General features: G+C 52.0%; 2 protein-coding genes across 5 annotated transcripts in view; both read left to right on the top strand.

Annotated features, from left to right (window-relative positions):
• Positions 1-429: 429 nt before the first annotated feature.
• On the top strand, positions 430-7637 carry KPNA7 (karyopherin subunit alpha 7). Its single transcript, XM_019281443.2, has 10 exons — positions 430-1017; positions 1652-1789; positions 2296-2381; positions 3129-3397; positions 3896-3978; positions 4433-4696; positions 5055-5288; positions 5628-5810; positions 6256-6405; positions 7426-7637. The coding sequence occupies exons 1-10, from the start codon at positions 865-867 to the stop codon at positions 7504-7506; spliced, it is 1641 nt and encodes a 546-aa protein (XP_019136988.2). The 5' UTR covers positions 430-864; the 3' UTR covers positions 7507-7637.
• A 3145-nt stretch (positions 7638-10782) lies between these two features.
• The window catches only part of SMURF1 (SMAD specific E3 ubiquitin protein ligase 1), a 42344-nt gene continuing 38453 nt past the window's right edge, over positions 10783-14673 (top strand). For all 4 annotated transcript variants that reach the window (XM_039560404.1, XM_039560403.1, XM_039560402.1 and 1 more), the window contains exon 1: positions 10783-11032. In XM_039560404.1, coding sequence (XP_039416338.1) covers positions 10978-11032 — 55 coding nt within the window. In that variant the 5' untranslated portion in view covers positions 10783-10977. The remainder of the gene's footprint in view (positions 11033-14673) is intronic.

The following is a 14673-nucleotide window of genomic DNA, read 5'->3' as shown; positions in this document are numbered from 1 at the left end:
CTTGAACTTAAAGCAATGGTGTGAGGGAGCCCTTGGAGGCTGCTCTGAGCTGCAGGTGTTGGCTGTAAGCCTGGAGGGGAGGAGAGGAGGCACCATCTGTGTGGGATCAGCCCCTGAGTGTGTTGATGCACAACCTGCATTTAGGGGTCCCATGATGGTGTCTGCTCTGAAAATATCTCCCTTAATGCTGGCTGGAAGCCTTGTTTTTCTGACAAAAGCTTTCTGAAGGCCAGTTCTTTGTTTATTTGTGTGTATATCTCTGGCTTTTACCAGGAGGTGCTTAGAAATTATTTTTACCTGTCCCTATTTCATGTTCACCTGGCAGTCTGTACTAATTCCTGGGTTTCCAGAACTCTTTTTTATCAACTGACCTTGGTCACTTCATGTCCCTGCACATGACCATGTGTCTTTCCTAGCTGGGGATGCTGGTGGAGGAAGCCAGGCTGGGCTCTGTGGTAGAGTGAGAGAGGCTTGGATGTGGTTGTGTGTCCTTAAATCAGACCTTGAGCTGCTCCTTTTGGAGGCAAGAGGCCTTGCTAGGCTTGGGTTGTGCGTCAAAGGAAATGTAAAAGCCCAAGGATCCGGGCTGGAGGAAGTGGATGTTCCTGTGACCGTGGGGAGTCTGTGTCTTGTTTCCTCCTGGGACTGCAGCAGCAGCTGTAATTTCTGTAGCCTGATATTAAGTGGTAGTTTGTGCTTGTATTTAGTTCAGTGGCTCAGCTGAAGTGTGTGAGGATCCTACCAAGCCCTGCTTGGGGCAGGGGATCTCCAGTGTCTCCCTTGCTGGGAGTGTGGGGTGGAAATGAGTGGCCCAGGCTGCTGGTGGGAGTGGGGCGTCCCAGCCCCCTCAGTGGCTGGCAGGGGATGCTGCTGGGCAGCTGTGACCTGATGCCGCTCTGTCCTGACCCCCAAGAGCACACGAGGGTGTTCAGCACCTCTCTCAACTCTGCCAAGATGCCAGTCAGGAAGCACAGCCAGCACATGAAGTTGTTCAAGAACAAGGGCAAGGATGAAACTGTGAGTACCCACCTGCCTGTGCCAGCACTTTGGGACCCCAGCAGAGCCCACCATTGGCAGGAGCTGATGGAGAGGCTTCTCAAGGTTCATGGTCCCAAATCTACCTGTGTTAGGGAGCAGGGGAATGGCTCTGGATCCTTTCAGCTGGAATGTTTGGGTGGCTTTTGTGATGTGGTGTGGGGCTGGCTGGGCTGCAAGGAGTGTGGTGGCACAGGCAAGGAGGATGTGAGTTTTGGGTGGGTGGCTTTGGGAGGGAAATGGCTCAGCCCCAGCCTGCTGAGCTCTCCACAGCAGTTATCCCTGCGGAGTTGGAGCTGGTATGGGATGTCAGATGTGGGATCTGTCAGCTTGATTTAAGCCAGTAGAGGAGATGAAGGTTTGCCTTTCAGGTTCAGCAAATCAACTTTTAAAAACACCCACTGGTTGCTGGTTCATCCAGCAGCCCATGTCCTTGGGAGGCACGGAGGGAGAGGTTTCCTCTATCCCATCTCCTACATTACCCTTCAGGCCTTAGTGAGGAGGTGCTGGCTCTGCACTCCTCCCGTGGGAAATGTGGGGCAGATGGTGGGGGATGAACTCCCTGGGAAATGGGGCGCTGCAGACACGGGTGGGATGGTGCCCTTCTTCCCCCCAGACCCTGCGGAGGCAGAGGGTGGAGGTGAGCATCGAGCTGAGAAAGGCCAAGAAGGATGAGCAGATCCTGAAGCGCAGGAACATTTCCATTCATGTGAAGGAGGAGAATCCTTCTCTGGGACAAGGTGGAGCATATGAGGTGAGTGTCAGTGCAGCTGGAATCATCCCCACCTTGGGCCACTACCAACTCCAGCTGGGGTGGCCTGGGTTAAGTAGTTGGTGCCATTCCTGATCTCCATGCCCAGTACTGGGGAGTGTTTCAGACTACCTGGTCTTTGTCTGTGCAATTTTTCTTGGTGATGTCCTGCTGGCCTCCCTTGATGGCAGGTAGAACAGGCTGGTGCTCTGGCTTGCTGGGAGCTGCTCCTGTCTGGCTTCCTGCACAGCCAGGGGTAATTACTGAGCTCGAAGGCCCATTATGGTGTCAGTGACTCTCAGTGCTTGATTACAAGCAGTAGTTGCCTTGAAGGCTTTTGTGGATTTTCTTCCTCTGCCTCATCTCGAAACTGTGTTGCATAAAGAATAGACACCTCTTAGATATGAAGTGGTGACTGAGTCGGGTCTAGACAGCTGATTGACTGCCGAGATTAAACCGGAGGGAGTCCCAGCTCCCCGTCTGACTCAGAATCATTCCTTGTGACACAGATTATTCAGCCGTCCTTGGAGGAGATCGTGGAAGCTGTGAATGGGGATGACACTGAGCTGCAGCTGCTCGCCACCCAGGCCACCAGGTATGCACCCAGCTGCTGGAGCTGTGCTGGGGCCTGGGGGCAAAAGGCTGCAAGTTCCTGTTTGAGGAGATCTCTAGAGAGATGGGAAAGGGAGAAGGAGCCTGGTAACACAAACTGCCCGTGGGAATCTCAGCTGGTGCCTGTTCTGTGCCCTGTGTGCTGTGCTTGGCTCACAGTCCTGTGTGAACCCAACCAGGGGGTTGGCTGTGCCCCTCCTTGCTGTGCCTGTGCTGTGCCAGGGATCACGTTGGATCCCACAAGAAACTGAGTGCCAAATGTTTGGGCAGAATAAGGATGGGAGAGCCTGGCTCTGTAAAGGGTCAGAGCTGAGCAGGGGCTGTCCCTACAAGGGTTGGGGACATGAAGGATCATAGAGTGCCTTCATCACCCACCTGGCAGAGGGGATGTCTCCTGAGGGTCCAGGAGAGGCTGCATCCCTGCTTGTGCTTCCTTGGCTGGCTCCAGCTATTGTACCAGTGATCTGGGACCAGCACCATCCCCAGTGAGTATGGCTGTGAGGATGTCTAGGCTTTACTTCCAGCAGACACCCTGCTGTTGCTTCATTATGTTTAGCTGACTCTTCCCTTTTTATGGCAGCCCTTCTGCTGAGGGTTTGTTGTGGTGGGATGCTGAACCATCAGTGCTTCCCCTGCAAGCCACAACCTTGTGTTTGGCCACAGGCCTATGGGCTGTGGTGGCACCATGCAGGGTTCCTCATGGCTGGCTGTGCTGTGTCCTCGCTTACAGGAAGCTGCTGTCCAGGCACAAGGACCCCCCCATCAATCAGATCATCGAGCTGGGGATCATCCCCAGGATGGTGGAATTCCTGGGCCGTGCTGACAACGCTGCCCTGCAGTTTGAGGCAGCCTGGGCACTGACCAACATCGCCTCTGGCACCTCAGAGCACACCAGGGCCGTGGTGGAAGGAGGGGCCATCCCAGCCTTCATCTCCCTGCTGTCCTCCCCACACATGCACATCAGCGAGCAGTCAGTGTGGGCCCTGGGTAACATTGCAGGTGAGGGGACCTGGAGGGGCATTTGGAGGTCCCTGACTGAGCCAGGGACTTGATGATCCTTGTGGGCCCCTTCCAACTTGGAATATTCTGTGATTCTGTTGGGGAGATAAAGCATTGGTGCTCCGGTCCCTGCAGCTTTGTCTCCAAGCTGCTGCCCCTATTGAACCCCATAACCCTTCATCCCCTTGGTGTGGCCTGGCAGCCTTTGAGATCCTATGTTGGCTCTGCAAGATGATTTTGGCCAAAGCCAAGGGCAAGACTCTGTTCTGCTGGGGTGGTTTAACCCACTAATGTCACCATAGAGAGAACAGAATGGGTCATGCCTGGTTGGCCTGCTGGCACTCCAGTCTGCCCAGTAAATCTTTCCCATCTGGAAATGCCTAGTGGTGTGTGGCTGGTGGGTCACCCAGCCCTGGCCCTGCAGGTCTGATTGCTGTTTGATGTTCACTGTCTTGTGACTCAAGCAGATGCAATGACTGACCCTTTTTATCTGCCCAGGCGATGGTCCTCTCTACAGGGATGCTCTTATTGCTCGCAATGTGATTCCTCCCTTGCTGGCTCTGGTGTCACCTGCAACTCCAGTAAATAACCTTCACTTTCTTGACTTAACAGCTCTTAATCCCTTGGGTGATGGGTGAGTCCACTGGCTGCCTTGTGCACAACAAACTCTTTGTATAATTGAATGAGACCCTGCTCTAAACTGCTTTTGTGGCCCTGCCTATGCACAAGGCTGGGGATGCCAAGCAGGCACTCCAAGTCAATGGGATTTCTTCCATTCTTGGCTTTCTTACTCAGCTCTGACTATCTCAGGCTAGGAATAACATGAAACTGGTGCAAGGCAGGCTTGCATATGCATGTGGAAGGGCTGAACTTGCCCTTCAAACTTCCTCCTGCTGCTTTGTGGTTTCTCTGCCCTTCTGCAATGGTTCCTGCCCCACTATTCTCTGTCCCTGGTGTATGAGAACCTTCACAGGATAACATGGACTGAGAAACTCTTGGGGGCAGTGAGGATCTCACACCTGCTTTGTGTTTCAGGTTGGGTTCCTGAGGAACATCACCTGGACACTATCAAACCTGTGCAGGAACAAGAACCCCTGCCCTCCCTTGGATGCTGTGAAGAAGATTCTGCCAGTCCTTGTCTTCCTCCTGCAGCATGAGGACAAGGAAATCATCTCTGACTCCTGCTGGGCTGTTTCCTACCTGACTGATGGCTGCAATGATCGCATCCAAGTTGTGGTGGACACAGGGATTCTCCCAAGGCTTGTGGAGCTCATGGACAGCCCAGATATGAATGTTGTGGTAGGGGACAATTAGCAATCTCCACCCTCTGGTCCCTTAGTTAGAAATGTCTGAGAAGAGGGAAGGACATGCCCTTGTTCTATGTGGCAGCTGTGGTGTGCTGTCCCCTCAGCCTGCAGAATTGACTGCCTGCTTGTCAAGCCACTGCTCTGTTCTGCTTGCTGTTGCTGGAGGCTGGATAGAGACTCTCAAGCTGCTTAGAGCAAATGGGGAATGATGGGGCTGTAAATAAACAGCCATCACCCACAATGCCCTCCTTGTGTGAAGGATCAAGCACTTAGTGAGGGATCTTGCTGGGCTTTCTGACATGTATCCCTCAAGGTAAGGACTTTCCTCATCTCCTCTAATCTCTGTCTAGACTCCAGCTCTCCGTGCCATCGGGAATGTGGTCACAGGCACGGACCAGCAGACCCAGGAAGCAATAGACGCTGGTGTCCTGACTGTCCTGCCCCGGCTGCTGAGGCACATGAAACCAGTGATCCAGAAGGAAGCAGCGTGGACCCTCAGCAACATTGCAGCAGGGCCTTGCCAGCAGATCCAACAGATCATCACCTGTGGTTTATTGCCACCTTTGGTGGAGCTGCTCAACAAGGTAAGGGATGGCACTGTGCTCCTGCGGGAGGAATGTGGGGTTCAGGTGGCCTGGGATGGCTCATTAGTGAAGCACTCAGCCCCAGAGCCACCTGAGCAGGCTGTTTCAGAGCTGTTGAGATCCTTGGGACAGCCTGAGCATCCTGACTTGTCAGTAACCTGCATGGAGACACATCCTGGAGCTGCTCTTGGCAGCTCTGCCATGTGTCCATGCATCACCCAAAGGGCTGGGAAAGGGGTCAGCCCAAGCTGAGTGTAAGGGAGATGGTTATCCTCACCTCACACTGATCCTAGAGGGATACTAAAGCTTGGGAATGCCTTTGCTGTGCTGCTTTTCCAGGGTGACTTCAAGGCTCAGAAGGAGGGTGTGTGGGTAGTGGCCAACTTCATGACTGGAGGAACGGTGGATCAGGTGGTGGAACTCGTCCGTTCTGGGATCCTCAAACCTCTGCTCAACCTGCTCTTGGCCAAAGACAGCAAAACCATCCTGACTATCCTGGAGACCATTTCAAAGCTCTTCCTGGTGAGATCTGTTCATCCTGGATGCTATTTTTTAATCTCATCCTGATAAGATCTTATTTTTTGACTTCTTGCTCCCTAAGAGCAGCAAGGATTGAGCCAAATGCTCATACTGTGTGGTTAGAACAATGACTGTTGATTTTTGGAGTAAGAGAGACTTCATACTGTCTAAATTGTCCTTGGATACCCTTAGGTTGTCTAAAGGGCTTGGCAAGATTAAGTTCCCAAAGTGTTGCTCCTCATCCTCTGCTCACTGGTTTGGTTGGCAGTCCCCAGCAGGGACTGGTATTCCACAGGCACCCCAGTCATATCCCTGGCATTGGGTAGGGACCTGATAAATTCAGGGACTGTGATCCTTTGACTTGTAGATCAGGGTTGTAATTACAGTAAAGACCATCTCAGACCTGTTACTGATGGTTGTTTTCCTGCCTGATTTTCCAATGTTACAGGCAGCTGAGAAGCTGGGAGAGACAGAGAAGTTGTGTCTGCTGGTTGAAGAACTTGGTGGTCTGGAGAAAATTGAAGACTTGCAAAACCATGAGAATGATATGGTCTACAGAGCTGCCCTGGACATCATAGAGAAATACTTTTCTGGTGAGGTATGTGAGCCCTTGCTGCTTCTCAGCTGAAAATATGAAGCTTTACGCACTGGAATGAAGCACAGAGTTTAAGGATACTGGAAGAGGTTTTTGGAGGAGACCTCCACATGACCAGAAGTCCTTGCAGCTTCTTTCAGCTGCTTTTAAAGGTCTGTGGAAGCTCCAAGTTGTCAGCCAAGGAGCTGCACAATAGACATGGATGCCTTGATAGCATCTTGCTGCTGGAATTTAAACTGGCATCAGCTGGAGCTACTGCAGTTACTGATATGAATACCAAATGTGGAGAAGTTTCCTCCTTCGGAGCTGAGCTGGCTTGTCACTATGAATGGCAGCCTCCTACTCAGCTGATAACAGTGCTCAGGTTGCATTTGGATTACTTGACCCTTCTCATGGTAAGGAATCTATGGAAAAAGAAGATAGGACACCAGCTAGGAGCTGCAAGAGTCCAATGACTGTCACAGATGTCATGTTCAGTCCTAGCCTTAGACTTGCAGATGGGAAAACATCAGGGAAGAGGCTTAGAGGTCTGGCAGACCTTGGAGCTGTGGCTCAGTTTGGGTGTGAGCTGCAGCAGGGGGCAAAGGTCTGGTTTAGTCCTTTGCCAGAGCAGGGTCTGTGGCGTGCAAGTGGGTGTGGAGGAAATTCTCCACACCAGCTCCTGCTGGAGGGGCTGGATGCCAGGAGAACATCTCCCTAAGCAGTCCTGGCTTGTTGCTGTTCCAAGCAGGCCATTTAATTTTAGTGAGTCCTACCACTGCAGCCACTTTTTTTTTCCTCTTCTTCCTATGGTGTCTGAGCCCAAAGGCTTGGCTGCTTTTGTGTGTGGGCTGCAGGGACACTGCAGCTCTGGGGTGCTGCAAGGAGCAGGAACACTTGGCCTGGTCTCCAGGGGTTCTGTGAGAGTCAAGCTGAGCTCAACAGCTGCATTTTGAAAACCAGACTAAAACAGAGCTGCTGTAAAAAGGTTAGGCATCATTCAAATGCAGACCCTGTGACTGATTGCTATCATTCTCCTCCTAGGAGAATACAGACCTGGAGCCCCAGACTGGCCAAGATGGGCTGTATGATTTCTCAGTGGAGAAGCAAGACTTCAACTTCTGAAGATGAAGCATGACACAGCTCTAAGCTGGTGGGTGGAGGTGCCTTGGAAGAGCTCAGACATCCAAACCATGAGGAGCAGAGATGCTGAGCCTTTTTACTTCTGAAACTTTTCAATAAATTGCACTTTTGGCTTTGTGCCTCTTGCCTTTAATTATTTTCCCCCTCCTTTAAGCTGCTCTTGCAAATGATAGGGCTTGGTTTTTTTTCCAATAGTATCTTAAGGCCTTGAAGGAATGTGTTGGAGCCCCTGGGCACATTTTCTGGGTAAAAACTTCCGTCTAAGTATATTAAACTGCTGGAGAGCACCATCCTACCACCAAACCCATGTGCTGAAACTGCTAGGCTTGACTTGGAGTGGCTGAAATAGCTCTGAAACTATTTGAGAAGTGTTTCACCCTTCTGCAGGCACCCTCACTGCTCTGGGAAAGGAGGTGCTTCCAGCAGAGAAGGAACTGAGCCAGGGGTAGGTGGGTCAGTGTCCTTGCTGTGTGTCACTTCACTTGGAAGCATTGGGGTGTGCATGTGGGAGCTGCTGAGTAAATGCTGGTCCCTTTGGAAAGAAAGTTGTTGGAGGCAGTGCAGGAGCAATGATTCATGTCTGCTGCAGCTTCCCTCTTGCCATCCATCGATCTGGCTCTGCTCTTTCATTCCAAGGACCTGTGTTTCAAGTTTCCATGGTGTGTCCCTGGCTCTTGTCCTTCTTCTCTCCAAGCCCTCCAACTGTGGTCTCCAGCAGAAGGTGAGGATGGAGTTTATTACATGGCCCAAAGGTTTTTTGTGCTGTAGGTTTACAGCAAGCTGCTGGCTACTGCTCCATCCTTGCAGTGGTGGTAATTCCCAGCAGACTCTTCTCCAACCCTTTGCTCCCCAGGTCTTGAAGCATCTCAAAAGCTTTGCTTAAGGCAGGGTGAGGGAGTGGCTTTCTCTCTCTGCTTTGGGGGGTTTGACTCTTCAAAATGACCCTGGGTGGGCTCAGGGCTTTTCTTCCACAGGTGCAGTGGGAGGTGGTGTGACAGGCAGCTTAATCTGAAGGGAAAATCATCTCTTCAGGAAGCAGAGACTCTTCCTCTGCCCTGGATCTGTTCATCAGAGGATTTATGCATTTTTTTCCTGTAGGCCACCCAGGGAACAGGGCTTTGGTAGCATAGAAACTATGCTCTGGGAGGAGCTGTGCAGCCCCAGTTGTGGGTACCAGGGCTGAGTCTCATTTATTTATTATTAAAATGCTGGGATCTGATGAAATGCAAAGTGCTCCTTGCATCCAGGGCTGTGGACTTAAAAACACGATACAGCACTGCCTTAGCGTGCACCTGAACCAGGGACTGGTGGAGTAACAGGGCTGGTGCTGGCTGGGCTCTGTGGGCCACATTTCCCTGGGTAAAACGAATCTGTTTCCTCAGAGTAAACAGAGCCACAGAGCTGGGCCCTGGGTTGCTGCCCTAATTTTGGGTTGTGGTTCTGTGTGGACCATCCCAGGTGCCTTTTCCCAGGGCCAGGCAGGCCTGCCTCTTACAGCTGCTCTGATGAAAAAAGCAGGATAAAAAGAGAAAAGAATCAAAAAGATTTCCCCTTTTCCTGCATGTGGTGAACATAAACCTGTGGTTGGTGGTGTTACACAGAGCCAGGGGCCCAGAGCTGCTCCTTTCCATCCTTGTGTCTGTAACTTAAAATAAAATGTTGTCCTGAAGGCAGGGGCCAGGACAGTGTGCCCCTCTCAAACAGAGGGTTGGGATGTGCCTGCTGTCTCCCTGGCAGCTGGAGAGCTGGGCCCAGTGCCTGAAGGATCACCAAGGCTGCTGTGTGGGTGTGTGAGCGACCTGCAGGCAGCTGCTTGCCTGGCCCAGGGGAGCTGCCCTCCCCTGCTCCCTGCCAGCCCCAGCTCTCCTGGCACAGGCACCAGCCACCATGGCACTTTTGGCTCTGGGGCATTGGAGGCATCCCCTTCTTCCAGTGGGATGGGATGGGGCACCCAGGGGCACCAGTGAGGGTGAGATGCTGCTGTGCTTCCTCAGGGCAGCTCAACCTCCCTCCAGAGCTGCACAACAAAGCCATTTTTCTAATTAAAGCCTCCCCTGTCGTGGCCCCAGAAGAGCAGGTGGAGGATCATTCAGGCTGGAAAACACCTCCAAGATCATCCACTGGCCTCTATCAGCCCACTAGCCCTTAAGTGCCACCTCTACTCCTTCTTTGAACACTCTCAGGAGTGGGGACTCCCTAGCTAGCCCTGTCAGTGCTTGACCACTCCTTCAGCAAAGTAATCGTTCCTAACATCCAACTCTGGCACAATTTGGGGCTGTTTCCTTTGTGTTGTTACTTGGGAGAAGAGACCATTCCCCACCTGGCTGCACTCTCCTATCAGGGAGTTACAGAGTGAGAAGATGCTGCTGCATTTCTGGAGATGAAAAAGGCACTCCCACTGCCCGTAGTCGCCCGTTTGTCCCAAATTAAGACCCCTCTACACCCCTGTGCTACCTACAATGCCACCTACAGGCACCTCTGTGCTCCCTCCATGTCTCCCAGCATGTCCCCTCCCATACACCCTCCATTCCACCGTGACAGCCCCTATTCACCCCTATGCCAACCCCAGGCACCCCATCGGCCCCATGCTACCCAGCATGTCCCCCCCGTTCCACCCCTGAGAACACCTACTCACCCCCTATTCGCCCCTTTTCCCCCCCAGACATCCCTAGCCACCCCTATTCCCCATTCCACCCCTATGCCCCCCTATGCCACTTTCCAGGCACCCCCATTCCCCTTATTCCCCCATTCGCTCCTATTCCCCCATTCCCCCATCCCACCCATATTCCCTAATTCCCCCTATTCCCCCATCCCACCCCTATTCCCTAATTCCCCCTCTTCCCCCCTATTCACTCCTATTCCCCCATTCTCCCATCCCACCCCTATTCCCTAATTCCCCTATTCCCCATCCCACCCTATTCCCTAATTCCCCCTATTCCCCCTATTCCCCCTATTCGCTCCTATTCCCCCATCCCACCCTTATTCCCTAATTCCCCCTATTCCCCCCTATTCGCTCCTATTCCCCCATCCCACCCTATTCCTAATTCCCCCCTATTCCCCCACCCTCTTCCCCTCGCCAGGGGGCGCTCCCCCGAGTCCTCCTGGGCATGCGCCACCCCCGCCCTTCCCTCCCCCGACCTTCTCCTCATGGCGTCCGGACGCGGCCACTCCGCTCTGCGCGCTGACGTCACCGCCCTCCGCCGTGCGCGGGGGCGTGGCGGGGGCGCGGCCTCGGTTCTCCCGCGGCCGGGCCGGGCCGGGCGGGCGCGTCGGCGGCTGAGGCGGCGGCTGAGGGGACAGAGGGCGCCGAGCCTGCGGCGGCCGCCGGAACGCGGGCCCGGGGATCCCCGGTATCGTGAGGAGCGGGCGGGCTCGCATGGCGGGGCTGAGCGAGGCCGCCGGTTGAGCTCGGCGCCGCCGCCGCCTCCTCCTTCTCCTCCTCCTCCAGGCGCGATGTCGAATCCCGGTACCCGCCGGAACGGATCCAGCATCAAGATCCGCCTCACAGGTAACGGGGCGGCGGCGGTACTGTGTGTGTGTGGCCGCACATCCACGGCTGGGCCCGGGGTCCCCTCCCCTCCCCTCCCCTCCCCTGGCGCCTTCGCCCCCTCCCCGGCCTGGCTGTGAGGGGAGGGGCGGCCGGGCCCGAGCTCCCAGCGTTACTTAACTTTTATCCACCGTTTTTCTGTTCCGCTTCCACCTCTGTGGCCCGACGGAGCCTCTTTGCGCTTTTGTTTATTTATATTTTTTCCCGCCCCTCCGGCGTGGGGTGCTTGAGCCCCCTTGGGGTGACATAAATTTGAGAAGAGCGGGGATTTGTCACTGTCTCCTCCTCGTTTTCCAGCAGGTCAGGGCACGCTGCACCTTCCTGGGGTCTTTCCTGCACCTTCCCCCATGGAGGGTGACACTCACCACCCATTCCAGCACCCTGACCCTTCATGGGGTCCTTTCTGCACGCTTCCCGATTGGGGGTCCCTGTTGATAACTCTCCCCTGCACTCTACCCATTTGTGGGGTCTCTTCTGCACCTTCCCAGTGTGTGGGGGTTCCTGTGACACCCCTTCCCCCCTCCCAGCCCCTTCCTGGGGTCTCTTCTGCACCTTCCCTGTCTGTGGGCATCCCTGTGACACCTTTCCCCCTTCCCAGCCCTTTCCCAGGGTTTCCTCTGTTCCCTCCCCCGTGGGGGTATCCCTGTGCTCCCGCCTTCCATCCCATCAGACCACCCTACCCCTTCATGGGGTCTCCTCTCCACCTTTCCCAGGAGAATTCCCAGGGCCACCTCTCCCACAGACTGGCTTTCAGCAAAGCCTTTCATAATTTGCCTTACTTCACTTTAATTAACAACCCCCCCAACCTTCTGTGTGCCGAGGAGGATAAATCAGTTGCTAATGAGAAAATACCCATTTAGTTGCTTTTAGCTGGGGTTTTTTTTAGCGTGGTTTTTTGAAAATTTCTCTCCTTCTTCACAACTTGCTCTCATCTGGCACATCGTGGCATTCAACTCTGGAAGTTCCTTCCCCGTGCAGGAGGTGACACCCAGAGCTGTGTCTGTCCTGCCTCTGTGTGAGGCCTCTGGAGGGTTCATGGATGGATAAACCAATTTATGTTGGACCCTGAAAGATCTGGATTAAGTCTTTTGGAAGCTGCTCCGGTCAATGCCGAGCCTTCTTCTTTAACGGGAAGAGATGCAGTTTCTGCTTGTTGAGGCTGCTGTGTGAATTATTAAAAAATAAGGTCCAATCCAGTCTTTCAAGGCAACAGGTGGATGCTTGAAGGTCACTTGGGCTGGAGCAGCCACAGTGCTGCTCTGGGTGACCGGAATTGATCCTTGGAGAGGGATCCTCTGTGTGTGGGTGCATAAAACATTGGCAAATAATGAGAAAACGGTGCTGGTTAAGCTGCAGTTACAGGTTAACTTGCTCCTGGCACAAAGCACACTCAGAGGCAGATCATCAAAAAATAAAACTCCTGGTGTTCTTTTAATCCTTTGATTCTGCACTGCTTGTGCTTCAGAAGACCAAAGTTTGTGAGGATAATGTAAATCTGAAAATCCTTTTCTTGGATGGGAGAAGGCTGGAAATATTTTTAGGTTGTATGAATTATGTTTGATCTGAAATGAGTTTTGTGGTGATGTATACCAAATGTCAGCTCAGTCCTTAATGTGGCTTATTTTTATGCAAGTCAGTCAATAAAAATGTGAGTTAAGTAACTTAGGCCATGGTCATAGCCCTTCTGAGCTGGAGGAGATCATTTAAATAACAGAGAGAAGCTGTTGGGTTTAATTTTAAAGGCTGAATGCTGCAGCAAAATGCTTTTTTACTTTTAGCATACACTAGTCTTCTCTCCGAGCTGGGAATGTTTCCTGGAAGAGACTGAAGTTTCAGTTTATTGAGCAACTTGGTAGATTTAGTTTTTATTACTCCCCATTTTTTAACTGTATTGAAGAAATCTCCTGCTTGCTCAAACACATCTTCTGTTTTTACAAGCAGGAAACCTGGGTGGTGTGACAAAAATTGCTGTATTTAATCAACAAATAAATTGCTCTGGGAGAGATTTAGCTCCGGAATTGTTGGGCAATGCCAAGTTCTTGGCTTGGCTGGGACTGGGGTGCTGACTTACCTGTTTCAAATAGCTGCAGCCAGCCTGGCTGTTGTTTTCTCATCTCTTTGGCTACTGGGAGATTTGAGCACATTTAAATCAAGACAGAGGACCTCATTTGTTATAATTTACTACCTGCATTGTGTTTCCTGTGATTAGGCACCATTTAAGTTTTGCAGTACTGAAAATAGCAGTCTAAATACCACTTAGGCTGAGGATGCCTGTGAGCATCACTGGGTGAATGGGAAGGGAAGAGTGGTTGAATCTCTTGTGATTTTTTAAAAGACATAATTTTTTTCCTCATCTGTTGGAAAGGTATTTGTGTTAACAGAGTGTCAGGGTTACTTATGTGAATATATGTAAAAGTTCTTGATCTTCTCATGATTACCAGAAGTGATCTCCCAGCCTATACAGAATGATGTCAGTCCTAGCCTGATGCAAATTGTAATGAAGTAAAATGGCAAATAATGTATCCTGTGCAGAAATACTAAAAACCTCAATATAACAGTGAGTTGCATGACAGGTTAAAATGACTTTGTGGCCTGTGGATCTCAAATATGCTAATTTCCTGTCATATCTCAGTTTCTCCTCTTATTTCCACTAAAACCTTCACCCCATCTGGTGATGCAAGAGCCAGAGATACTCTGGCCTCTGGCCTTGTCTCTTGCCCCTTGGAACAGTTCTAGGCAAAGTAAGAGAAAACTTCCTGTTAAATCTGTGGTCTCTTCCTATCTGTGTTGTCATCAGGGCAGCACAGCAGTGGCGGAATTGCCAACACAAGGATGGAAAAATAAAGTGATCCTGTGAGTGCATGTCCTTGCCAAATATGCTCGGGGTCTGCTGGGTCAAGGAGGAACACGATCCACAGGCCAGGAGACCTTCATGGAGCACGTGTCCCTTTTTTACCCATGTGCTTCTCTGAAACCTTTATTTGCTGCTGCTCCCTGGGGAAGTTCCAAAGGGTTCATCATCTCCAAGGCTTACACATGCCTTGCTCACACTTATATCACCCACAAGTGCTGGTGAAAACTGCAGTCTCATTGTGCTGGGTATCGGAGACACCCTGTTCCAGGTAGCTTGTAGGCAAAGGTTGCAGATGGAACTGGAAAGGCCGTGAAGAAATGGACTAAACATGGAACTTTTCTACCAAAAAAAGCTGCAAGTTGGGTTCTGGTTTCATTGGTTCTGGCTTTTTCAGCAGAGGTGTTAAAAGCTGGCTGGCTTCTGGGGCAATCATGGAACTGAGGAAAGTTAAACTTTATGGATCACTTCCTAGCTGGAGCAGGAAGGGGGAGGATCTCACGTCCATGGTCAGATGGCCGTGTTGAGGACTGATGGCAAAACAGTTTCTTTAGCAGAGAAGCCAGAGCTGGTGTAACAGGAGGATCCAAATAATCTTCTCCAAACACCTCCTTTCGCTGTGGTTCAGAGTCCTCAAATCCTCCTTGGAAAACCTGGCCTGGGAAGGTGCTGGGCTGCTTGTGGTGGCAGTTTTGGAAAGTGGATGGAAGTGAGAATCCTCCCAGGTGTGAGGAGTAAGAAAGTGTGGTGT

Source organism: Corvus cornix, chromosome 14, assembly GCF_000738735.6.
Source record: "Corvus cornix cornix isolate S_Up_H32 chromosome 14, ASM73873v5, whole genome shotgun sequence".
NCBI lineage: Eukaryota > Metazoa > Chordata > Aves > Passeriformes > Corvidae > Corvus > Corvus cornix.
The sequence above is the reverse complement of the archived record's forward strand: the minus strand, read 5'-3'. Positions and strand labels throughout refer to the sequence as shown.

Bases quoted from the DNA above. Each gene is read 5' to 3' on its own strand.
- KPNA7 (XM_019281443.2), top strand. From the start codon at position 865: ATGCTGCTGGGCAGCTGTGACCTGATGCCGCTCTGTCCTGACCCCCAA. The intron at 1,790-2,295 runs GTGAGTGTCAGT...CTTGTGACACAG, and splicing joins GACAAGGTGGAGCATATGAG to ATTATTCAGCCGTCCTTGGA. The intron at 5,289-5,627 runs GTAAGGGATGGC...CTGCTTTTCCAG, and splicing joins TGGTGGAGCTGCTCAACAAG to GGTGACTTCAAGGCTCAGAA.